General features: G+C 41.7%; 1 protein-coding gene across 1 annotated transcript in view; it reads left to right on the forward strand.

Annotated features, from left to right (window-relative positions):
• The window catches only part of LOC308391145 (IgGFc-binding protein-like), a gene marked incomplete at both ends in the record, with an annotated part of 133291 nt that overhangs the window by 11390 nt on the left and 109147 nt on the right, over positions 1-12754 (forward strand). The window contains 1 exon segment of the mRNA XM_080873613.1: positions 12149-12732. Within this exon segment, the coding sequence (XP_080729739.1) occupies positions 12149-12732 (584 nt within the window).

Here is a 12754-nt window from a genome sequence, read left to right on the forward strand (position 1 = left end):
CACTCGGCTGCGAACCGTTCCAGTGCGAGCTGGAGGCCCTCACCCGATGAAGCCAACAGAACCACATCATCTGCAAAAATCAGAGATGTGATTCTGAGGCCACCAAAGCGAAAGCCCTCCGCCACTTGGCTGCGCCTAGAAATCCTGTCCATAAAAATTATGAACAGAACCGGAGACAAAGGGCAGCCCTGGCGGAGCCCATCACCCACCAGGAACGAGTCCGACTTATTGCCGGCAATGCGAACCAAGCTCTTGCAACGGTTGTACAGGGATCGAATGGCCCGTAGCAATGGGCCAGACACCCCATATTCCCGCAACACCTCCCACAGGACACCCCGAGGGACACGGTCGAATGCCTTCTCCAAGTCCACAAAACACATGTAGACTGGTTGGGCAAACTCCCATGCACCCTCAAGTATCCTGGAGAGGATAAAGAGCTGGTCCAGTGTCCCGCGACCAGGACGAAAACCGCATTGTTCCTCCTGTATCCGAGGTTCGACTAACGGACGAACTCTCCTTTCCAGCACCCTGGCATAGACTTTCCCAGGGAGGCTGAGGAGTGTGATCCCCTGTAGTTGGAACACACCCTCCGGTCCCCTTTCTTAAAGATGGGGACCACCACCCCGGTCTGCCAGTCCACAGGTACTGCCCCTGATCTCCACGCAACATTGCAGAGGCGTGTCAACCAGGACAGCCCTACAACGTCCAGAGCCTTCAGGAACTCGGGGGGGACCTCATCAACACCAGGGGCTCTGCCACCAAGGAGTTGTTTAACTGCCTCAGTGACCTCGCCCCCAGAAATTGGCGGGTCATTCCCCTCATCCCCAGACTCTGCTTCCTCCTCGGAAGACGTGTCAGTGGGATTAAGGAGGTCCTCGAAGTATTCCTTCCACCGCCTGACAATTTTCTCAGTCGACGTCAGCAGCGCTCCGCCAGCACTATACACAGTGCAGGTGGAGCACCGCTTTCCCCTCCTGAGGCGTCTGACGGTTTGCCAGAATCTCTTCGAGGCAGTCCGAAAGTCTTTTTCCATGGCCTCTCCGAACTCCTCCCACACCCGAGTTTTTGCTTCAGCCACTGCCCGAGCCGCATTCCGCTTGGCCTGTCGATACCTGTCGGCTGCCTCCGGAGTCCCACAGGCTAACCAAGCCCGATAGGACTCCTTCTTCAGCCTGGTGGCTCCCTTCACCTCTGGTGTCCACCATTTGGTTCGGGGATTACCACCACGGCAGGCACCAACCACCTTGCAGGGTGTTCGTTATGGCCAAACTGTGATTAGCACAGAAGTCCAATAACAGAGCACTGCTCGGGTTCAGATCAGGGAGGCCGTTCCTCCCAATCACGCCCCTCCAGGTCTCGCTGTCGTTACCCACGTGAGCATTGAAGTCTCCCAGCAGGACAACAGAGTCTCCAGGTGGAGCACCCTCCAGCACCCCCCCCAGGGACTCTAAGAAGGCTGGGTACTCTGAACTGCCACTCGGCGCATAAGCGCAGATGACAGTCAGGACCCGTTCCCCGACCCTAAGGCGCAGGGAAAAAACCCTCTCGTCCACCGGGAAAAACCCCAACGTACCGGCAGCAAGCCGAGGGGATATTAGGATACCCACCCCAGCCCGCCGCCTCCCACCAGGGGCAACTCCAGACTGAGACAGAGTCCAGCCCCTCTCCAGGAGACTGGTTCCAGAGCCCAAGCCATGTGTAGAGGTGAGCCCAACTATATCTAGCCGGTACCTCTCAACCTCACGCACTAACTCAGGCTCCTTCCCCACCAGAGAGGTGACATTCCATGTCCCTATTGCCAGTCTTGGCAGCCGGGGGTCAGTCCGCCAGGGCCTCCGCTCCTGGCCGCCACCCGGCACACAATGCCGGGTGGCGGCCAGCTGCAACCCGCAATACTGTTATGGATTTTTATCCATGTTTATTTTTGGAGTAAAGCTATTTGTATACAATATGCAATCTTTGCTGTCACAATTCCACAAATCAGTGACTCATCTGTTAAAACATTTGTGCTTATGATTCTAAACTGACAGTAGGAATGATCACCCAAATAACATAGCTTTAATCGTTGCTCATTGATTGTTAAGCGCATCTGTGCTTGTTTGTTGCAAGCGTTACCTTTAAGACATTGTAGCTTAAACCTATTCGCTGGAACGTTCAAGACAATTTAACTACACAGCAAAGCAAGACGAGTAGGCAAAGTTGTTTTTGTTTCTCGTGCACGGGAGAGAACTGGACAAACGCCGTTCCTTCACTTGACCCCAGTCGCTCTCGTCCGCTCCCCCGTAACACTGCTCTTTTATTGAGGTTACATGAATATACATAGGTTCATTAACATATGACGTCTACATACACACAAAGAGTACCTTGCCTGTGCGTTGTGTAAGTGTGTGTGTGGTCTGGAAGTCCAGCAGTTCATCTAAACAAAAGGCATTTAGAGTAAAACAGATATAGATGTGTTTGCTATACCATATATCAGCAAGAAAAGATAAAACCTTGCTCATGATCCCAAGAGGTGTGTGATCTATGCCAGAACACTCTGGAGAGGAGTGAACGCACCCCCCTCTTCATGCTACACAGAGTTGTTACAGACCTCCTAGGATGAGACATTCTTTCAATCTACAAATGATTATATACTTCTAAGCATATATGAGTAGATATTTCTAACCATAAATGACAATCGACAATATAAACCTGACAGACATAATGACCTATTTAAGGCTTGGCTTGATAGCATTTATTATAAGACATTTTTCCTCCTTCCCTGCTCAACAAAAATTGGGCTGTCACCACAAATTCAGGCCACAAATTCTTACTATGGTTAATTATTAGAATCAAGAACTCATGAAGGAAAGGAAAATACCGGGAAAATCAACTTGGATTACAGTTACAGGAGTAAAAACATTAGACCCACCTGCTTAAATGATGCTTTGCCCATGAAGAGGTTTTGATTGTGGCATTCATAATACTTTAACAGAAAAGTGGCAGTGATTTGAAGGCAAGATTCACAATGACTTATGTGAATCCACAGATCCATGTGAATATTGGGCAGTGTGTTTGCCTGACAAATTTCCTTTTACTTAGTTTGTTCATTTACAACATTGTGATTATGTTTAACAGTTATCTGTCGCACTCTCTCGTGATATTTCCATTGATAAGATCACGTGGCTGGCTAGCACATGAACTTTTCTCAGGATTTCAACACAAGCACTGCAAGTGAAGCAACCAATGTCACGTTCAGTTTCTAATTGTCTTCCCCATGTGATGTTTTTGTGTAATGTATGTATGGTCGGAGGGTAAGATGGCGCCGCCATTGCATGCAATAGGTCGGCAGCCTTAACATTAAATTTCCCACTTGTGGGACTAATAAAGGTATCTTATCTTATCTTATCTTGTCTTATCTTATCTTATCTTAATTATATGAGTGCTGGAACTGTAGATGTGTAAATACTGCACTGGGTGAACTTTGACTGGAAGCCAGGAATGATGGTGGAGTAATGAATAGGTTGAGCCTGCACACAGCTTTAAACCTGTTCTTACTCTAAGTAGGCTAATGCTGTGCAATAATTGCTGACCTAAATACATAAGAGAAACAATTATTATCCACATCCCATTGTCATCATTGCTGCCAGGACATTTCATGTTATTCCTATCAAAGCTATTGTTTATTCTGATAAATTGTTTATGATTAATATGTGATTGATATTAGTTTCATTTCTCAGTAAATGAAAATGAAAGAATGAAAGGAGGAATGTACCCAAAAGGAGCCGCGCAACCTGCACAAGGCCCACATTTTTGTTTTTTACTTATGGTATCTTGAATACTTGGATGAGTGACAAAACGTTTCTCCCACTGAAGACGCTACATCCAGATGAACAGAATCAACTTTTGGGCATTTACTTACCTGGATGATTGAGCGTGCATCAGGACGTTTCATGGGTTATGTTTTGAAACAGGATCAGGATTTTGTGCTATTTTACCTTAAATTGTTATCCATCTGCTTGAGTGCAGTAACTGAAGGAGACTTGTTTCCCATCCTAGAGACCCTGAAGTTCTTTACAACAAAATAAAAGAAAAAAACAAAATAAATCAAAAGACAAGTAAAAGTTAGTATGCAGCCGCTTACAAAGCTTACAAAGACACTAAAAATGTCATCTTGTTCGACAGAAGGGAAAATCCACCATTCTTTGTATTATAAAATACTTTAAATGTTAAAAGCCTTTAAAATGGCAATTTCAGTTTTCCAGGAGTTAGAGTTTGTAATTTAATGTAATTCAATTCAAATTTATTTATGTAGCAAATCAAAACAACAAGTGTTTTGATTTGAGTGTGTTTCCCATCCAACCACAGCTGACAGGCCAAACCGCACACCTCAACAACAAAAACACTTCCTGTATCTGGCCCTCATGAGACTTCACTGGCCACTCAGAAGCCAGGAAATCCTATATTCGGATAAATGCAGGGAAAACAATGAGGTAGATTCAACACATACTTATTACTGGTTTGAAAGTGCAGGTGTGAACATTCAAATGTGCAAACATGTAAATATCAAAACATGTAACCACCAAATGGGTACATAACTAACTCTATAACCCTCCTAAACACCTCTTTGTGTATCAAATGACATAGAAATTTACTACACTTTACACATGCATTAATTCATAAGGAAAGGATTTTCACTTTTGGAATTTTACACACAGTGTGCCATCTCTGCTGTCACGTTTCACAATCAGTGTGTCAGGCGTTGTGTGGAGGCGAGGAAGAAGGAACCCAAACGCAGGAGGTAAGTGAAGACTGGTGAAGGTTTATTATAAGGAGCAGATGAAAAGAGGGTGAACGGACACTGACTGGCTGGATCACTGAATGGCTGACTGAACTGAGGGAACACACGGGAAGGACAACATCACACGAACATCAAAATCAACATCAATGACACGACAAAGAACTGGTGAAACCGAGGAACTTACATACACAGGTTGAACGATGACAATGATTGGAAACAGGTGAGTACAGGGCTGAACATAATCTGACTAATGACACAAGATACAAGCTGACACGGGGAAAAAACAGGAAATGAGAACATTGATGTGGCAACATAACCTAAATGTGACAAAACTGAAAACACTGGGTCATCGACCCAGGAACCCTGACACAGTGAACATGTCAGTGGTAAAATGTTGATTCATACTGATCATAAACGACGCCTGTGCTCTTTTGTCTGAGGATCCAGTGGCACATTTAAGACATGAAAACTTTATCTAGAAACAAAAAAAGGCTTGGCTTGATAACACTAGGAGTTTGATCGAATGTTCAGCTTCCACCAATCCTGGGTATTTTCATTCTCCTTCCTGGACAATAAAAAATGTTTTCTGCTCCAAGTACATTGTGTTTCTGACCCCTGTCATGTAAACATTAAACCACTGGAAACCCCGATTATGAAAACATATTATCCTTCTGAAAGCGTCCGTCAGAAGATTAGTAGACTGTAGTTATACAGGAATGAGCATGATGAGCACTGGTGTTTAAACAATGCTCTCTGGACCCAAACCTGTTATGTTGATGTGGATGTGGCCCTCAAATGCAGTCCAAAACATGGGCATGTCACGATCTGCAATGTCAGAGGATCCAAAATGCAGATGAGAAGAGGCAAAACTAGATTTTTAAAAAATATTAAACAAACAAGAAAACCAACTAAACAGAAAGTAATCACAAAAACCTAAACTGGGAAAAGTAAATTCATTAAACTTGGAACACCTGGAAATCCCCAAACACTTGAGGCATGGAGACATATAAACAAGGGAAAAGGGGAAGCTGACACAATATATACACATGAGGAAAGACACGGTCAGTGGAAACATATTAGGAACACAGCAGGAATGAATTAGACATGATGACACAGGGGAAGTAAAACTGAATACACTGAACGCAGGACGAGACTGTAAAAAAACAAAAACAGGAAGTAACACTGAGACCATGACTAAGATGTAGGAACTTGACACGAGGAAAGGAGAACGAGAGTCCACACCAGACTGCAGAGACAAAAAACATAAGGAGGGGAACATGGGAACAGATAGAGACAAAACACAAAGACATGACTAAGACATGGAGAGCGACAGAGAGGGAAATGAAACACAGACAGACCACTACGACACAAAGGGCGAGAGACACAAACCGGAAAACATACACAGAGGACATGATGGACTCTCATAGGACACATAAATAGGAGACAAAGACAAGAAAACATAAACCAGAAATACAAATGACCTCAGAAACATGAAAAAGAACTAAACTCAAGACTAAACTGTATAAACTTATTAAACATAACAATAAACCAAAGAAAGAACCAAATACAGAATAACTTAAAATGCTGGGTTGATGAACCAGATCCTTGACAGGGCAGGTATTGGCAGTGTGAGTCTTGCCTGCAAAAGGGTCATCTCTATATAAGGAGGTGCAGAAGAAGAAATGTGAGGTGATATCAGACATCAGTCCACCCACAATTGATTCTAAGAATTTAATAAGTGTTAACATTCATTTTTTGTAACCCGCAAGTGTTGACTGCCTGGGTGCAGCAGCTTTTGCCTCTGCTGTTATTTGGATGAAATTTTCCTCAAGTAAAATGAGAAATATCTGACATTACAGAATAGCTGCAGTTACAAACACTACAGCTGGAGTTTCTGTTTTGTATAGTCAACATGGACAAGAAGATGCCAGAGCTTCTCGATTTTCTTCATGCACCAAATTTAATGAGGAAAAAACATTTTTTCTTCCTTCACTCCCTCTTCCTGACTGTAAACACTGTGTTTATCATCACTAATAGTTTGAGAATGATTTACTGTGTCAGCAGTAAACCCTTTGTCTGAGATCTGTATCTATCGTTGTTAAAGTTACTGCTTGACTATTAACCATGGTGACGGTAACTGACATCATTCTTCTCTAAATATCCTTTGATGGAGTATTTGATTACATTTCCTAGGTAAATATCCCCAACTATATAAAGCCTTGTGTGTCCCCTGCAGTCTCAAATGAGCATGAGAGACTCACAACTAATATTACATCAAGATTCAACAGATTCATCTGAATTTAGCTCTGCACTTAGGTTATAAATTAAATTTTTTTTTTTCCCTTTTTAATGAAGAGATCTGATTTGACAAAATGGCGGGTCAAATCGTGTTTTTTGTGCTGTTTTGGGGAATGACAGGTTAGTAATTGTATTTATGTTCCTTTAATCCATTTTATGGTGTGTTTATTTTTGCCTAAGTGATGACTTGAATTTTTTGGATCAGAAATAAAATCTTACAATCTTAAAAAACTTGTCATAATTTTATTTATCCGTGTTTTGTTTCATGTACAGGTGTAGTGACTGCTCAGGCTGTCAGTAAGTATCTTTTCAAAACTCTAAAGATTTGACTTTTAATGCTTTATCCTCAATTTATATCAGCCTCACATTTCACAGAGGAGTAAAGACTGAAAGCCTGTGATGAATATGTTTTATATTTATGTTTGCAGAATATTAACCATACAGGCCTTTTCTATCTTTTTGTCATGATCTACCTAATTGCTTATTAGGACCTCTTTACCCAACATCTGGAACTGTAAGCTCTGCGGTAGATGATGGAAGTTCTCCACCGATTACCCTGCTAAGACCTTTTTTCTATTTTGGGAGGACATATAACAGCATTTATGTATGTAAAATTAACAGGAACAATTCATTTACTACATTTGTACCATAAAAATATTTAGCTGTCTAATTAAACTTCCTGCCACTAATTACAATATAAAATGTGGTTTGCAAAACAAAATCCAAATCTGTTCATCTAGATGTTGTGACAGGAAATCTTTTTCTTTTCTATTTTTTTCAGGTCAATCATAATGGACACCTAACATTTACTGGTCCACTAAGGGACTTTACAAGTCAGAGGTTCCCACAACGTATCAGAGACATCATTGCTCCATTCTGGACAGATTTAGACAACAGAGGAAATGGTCAGATCTACTACAAACAATACACCAGTGGCAGTGTTCTCCAGCAAGCTACACAAGACATCAATCAATACTTTCCAGGACTGAACTTTAATGCCAACTGGGTCTTTGTTGCAACTTGGTTTGAGGTGGCCTATTATCCCACAAGTGGAACAGTAAGTCAGCTTCCAAAATTTGGAATCAAATTATGTGCTTATGTGTGATGTGTACGTGAAAGTCTGTTGCCTACTTTACTAATTCAGGAACAGTAGGTTAGTGTAATCTAGTGTCACCTTCCAGACATAAAGACATAAATTCATGTGATATATTTCATACAAAGATTATTTTTGAATATTGAGCTTTTTTTTTTTTTTTAAAGTGATACCAGAAGATTACATAAAGCATTTCATACTAACAAACTAAGGTAGTTAATAGTATTTATCTGAAATCTAGATCATTCTAACCGAAGCACAACTTAATGTCTTATGAACTAATACATTTGATAAAGTGATACATGAAAAGTGTATCATAACAAAATTAGGTGTAAATCCAGCAGAACACTGATCAAACAGAACATATAATAACTGAATTCATATTTTCCAGCGCACTACTGTCCAAGCTGTGCTGATCTCTGGAGGCCAATATTCATTTGTGCTGATGAACTACGGTATAATAGCCTCAACAACACTGAGAATTCAGGTCAGACCTACTATAGTCAATACTCTGCATATTTACTAATGAAAAAACATTCATTATTTCTAAATGCAATAATCATATTTTTGTGACTCACATTTGCAGGCTGGTTATGATACAATCGACTCCACTCACTATTATGTCCTCCCTGGATCATTCACCAGTGCTGCATCAGGGAGTAACTCAAATTTTCGCCTTGGCAGCAACGTCAATGAACCAGGTCGCTGGGCCTTCCGGACAGACCATGGATCAACAGGCTGCACTTTTAATGGTAAGACTGCAGGATACAGGAGGCAACTGCTTCTGCAGCCTTTGTGTTATATAACATTATAGTGATGTGCATCTGTGAAAGGCAAGGCAAGAATTCTAATCACAGTGCATTAAGAGTACAGTAAAGCAATGAGGTTGAGGTTATTAACGTTAAAGTGACTGTTGTTGGAATCAAGAACTAATGAAGGAATTTCAAATTGTTAGTTGGATGCTTAAAAACATTCGTCCTACCTGCTTAAAGGATGTTTAACCCATGAATTCAGAGGTTTTGAAAGATTTTGAATGGCAACATATGGCATGCAAAGAATAACAAATGCTAGAGAGAGAAGCTGTTCCCAACAAGGTGACTTATCCTAAGGCAAGATTCACATGGACACACAGATTACTTATCACAGTTATAACTTCTTCATTTTGGTACTTAACTGCATAAGGAACTATCTCCCTCGCTCAGGATATGTCCACTGATAACGGATTTGATTTAGTGGCGTCTGCACTGGTGTTTGAAAAGTTCCATATTTCAGCATAAACAATGCATGCAAAGCAGACAACGAAAAATGAAATGGATGAGGTTTCTCAGTACATTACAGCTGGAGCCTTAAATATGTAAATATGAATCCTACACCATTTGTACTTTGGTGGCCAGGAATCACTGGGTTAGGTGAAGGTCAACTTGTTGTTGAAGCAAGAAAGATGGACTTGGCACTACACCAGTAAGCTAAGTACCTGTTCTTTATCTAAGTAGGTTGATGTTGTGCAATGAGAGCTGACCTATATACAGAAGAGACACAATTGTCATGCACATCACACACCACTGCTCCTGGAACTGTTTTTGAATAATTATTTCACAGAATAATAATTTACACTTGTATTGCCCATCCCCATTTTACACATATTATTGTTATTGCATGTGTTTAGTCTGCTTAATCAAAGTGCATTGTCATATATTTCATCGAGGATTTACAGCTCATCACAGTACGGAAACAGCTTTAGTGAAAGTTGCAGATGGCCTCTGACAGTGGACTCATATCTGTACTTGTGCTGCTAGACCTCAGCGGAGCGATTAATAACAACAGTATTTTATTGCAGAGATTAGAGCAGGCCATAGCAATTAAGCTCTTGTTTGAATCATGTCTATCTAATAGACTCCAGTTGGCTCATGTAAACCGGGAGTTGTCTTCACACTAAGGTTAATTATGGAGTTCCACAGGATTCTGTGCTAGGACCAGTTCTGTGTACATTATACATGGTTCTCCTAGGCAGTATCTTTCAAAGGCATTGCGTATATTTTAACTGCTATGCAGATGATCTCCAGCTCTGTCAATGAAGCCAAACGACGAAACTGTGGGAACGTCTTAAAGACATAAAAACACGGGTAACCTTCAACTTCCTGCTTCTAAATTCAGATCAAACTAAGTTGATTGCACTCAGCCATGAAAATCTTAAAAACATGATGTCTAACCAGATGCATACTCTGGATGGGATTACCTTGGCCTTAACACTAACAGAAATTTTGTTTTTGACCAGGTTATGTCCTTCACTGCTTATATTTAACACATATTCAGGATTGCTTTTTTTTTTCTTTTTTTTTTTTTGCATTTATGCAGTATCTCTAAAATTATAAACATCCTATTTCAGAGTGATGCTAAAAAATTAGTTCATGCATTTATTACTTGAAGGCTGCACTACTGTGATTATCAGGTTGTCCCCAAAACTCACTGAAAAGCTTTAAGTTGATCCAAAATGCTGCAGTACGGATAGGGAGTAAAAAGACAGAACATAATTCTCCCTGTTAAATCCAGAATCAAACTTAAAATCCTTCTCCTCATGTATAATCAGGATCCATCTTATCTTAATGCTGGTAGGGGCTGTAAAACAGTTGGGATTTACCTGCTGTTATTTTGGGAACTTTACTCATATAAAGTGCCTTGAGGCAATTACTGTTGTTATTTGACACAATATGAAAAAATTTAAGGTGTGAAAGTTTTTTCCTAAAGCTTTATGAATGTAAATGTCTGGAAATTTTACACTGGGAATAAGGGACATTCCCTTTTACTCTTTTTAAGGTGAATTAGTGCAGCTGGGTGCTTCATTCTGGAGTGACAGGACCTGTGCACAGAAGTGCACATGTACCTCAACAGGCCTGCAGTGCCGCAATGAGCCGTGCTCCTTTTCACAGATCTGCAAGCCAGCTTCCTTCCAGTTCTCCTGTCAGACAGTGCCAAGAGGAACCTGCACCATAAGTGGTGATCCCCATTACTACACCTTTGATAACACAGTGTTTCACTTTCAAGGCACTTGCACGTATGTTCTCTCTGAGCAATGTAATAGTGGACGGCCCTACTACAGAGTAGAAGGCAAAAATGAGCACAGAGGCAGTACTCAAGTCTCTTGGACACGACTGGTGAAAGTGCATGTCTACAATGACACAATTGAGCTTGTCAAAGGACGCCGTGGTCAGGCTAAGGTTGGTCATTTTGATTCTGGATAAATTCTACACTTTATGACCAGATATACTTTTCTCACTTGATATATTTGCTGGTTTTTTACAGGTTAATGGGAACTTTGCATCCACTCCATTCTCCCTTAGCAATGGCACCGTGCAGGTTTATGAGTCAGGTTTTTCTGTGTTTGTCAGCACTGACTTTGGTTTAGTGGTGTCTTATGACACAATTCATCATGTTCAGATCAGCTTGCCCTACACTTACCAGAATGGTACATGCGGTCTTTGTGGAAACTTCAATGGCATTCGTAGAGATGACTTTCAAACTCGTGACGGTGAGGTTGTGAGCTCTGATGTGGTTTTTGCTAACAGCTGGCAAGCATCAGGGGATGATGAGCCTGGCTGTGGGCCACAGTGCGGAGGTCTGGACTGTGCTGTTTGCTCTGTAGAAGAGACAGCATTGTACAGCAACACTGACCACTGTGGTATCCTCAGCAGTAGTTCTGGACCTTTCACTGCTTGCCATCAGCAACTTCCTCCACAGTCCTTTGTGGACAGTTGTGTGTATGATCTGTGTGTAGGAGGAGGGTACCAACCTATTCTCTGTCAAGCTTTAACCGTGTATGCAAGTCAGTGTCAACAAAGTGGTATTCAGCTACCAAGTTGGAGGACACCTGGCTTTTGTGGTATGTTAATCACTTTTTTTTTTTTTTTTGCATTATTTCAAAATATCATTGTATTAAAATTCCACTGATGTAAATATCGATGTTGTTCTCTTATTCCTAGAAATCCCATGTCCAGCCAACAGTCACTTTGAGTCTGAAGGCACAGGATGTCCACCTACCTGTGTTAATCCCAATTCTACCCATAACTGCCCTCTACCTCCCCAGGAAAGCTGCATCTGTGATTCAGGCTACATCCTCAGTGGTGGGGTCTGCGTCCCTCATGCTGAGTGTGGCTGCAGCTTTGAGGGCCGTTACTACCGCTCTGGACAAACTGTAATACTAGACGAAGACTGTGGGAGACGTTGTAGCTGCAGTTATGGCTCCATGACTTGCCAATCTCATGGTTGTGGCCCACTTGAATCATGCAGGGTGGAGGATGGAGAAAGAGGATGCAGACCAAATAGCTATGAAACATGCTGGATCAGAGGCCCAGGGTCATATCAGACATTTGATGGACTGACATACCAATATCCTGGGGCGTGTCGATTGACACTTGCCAAAGTTATGGGACTGTCCAGTCACCCACACTTCATGGTGACAGCAGAAAAAGTGCCAAGAGGCCAGCAAGGTTTTACACGAATTCTGCATTTTGAAGCAGAGGGGATACACGTATCTATTGAGATGGCAAGGAACAGTAAAGTGAAGGTAAGTGAATGGAACACTTACT

This window comes from Rhamphochromis sp. 'chilingali' (genome assembly GCF_963969265.1).
Source record: "Rhamphochromis sp. 'chilingali' genome assembly, chromosome: 22".
NCBI classification, from domain to species: Eukaryota; Metazoa; Chordata; class Actinopteri; order Cichliformes; family Cichlidae; genus Rhamphochromis; species Rhamphochromis sp. 'chilingali'.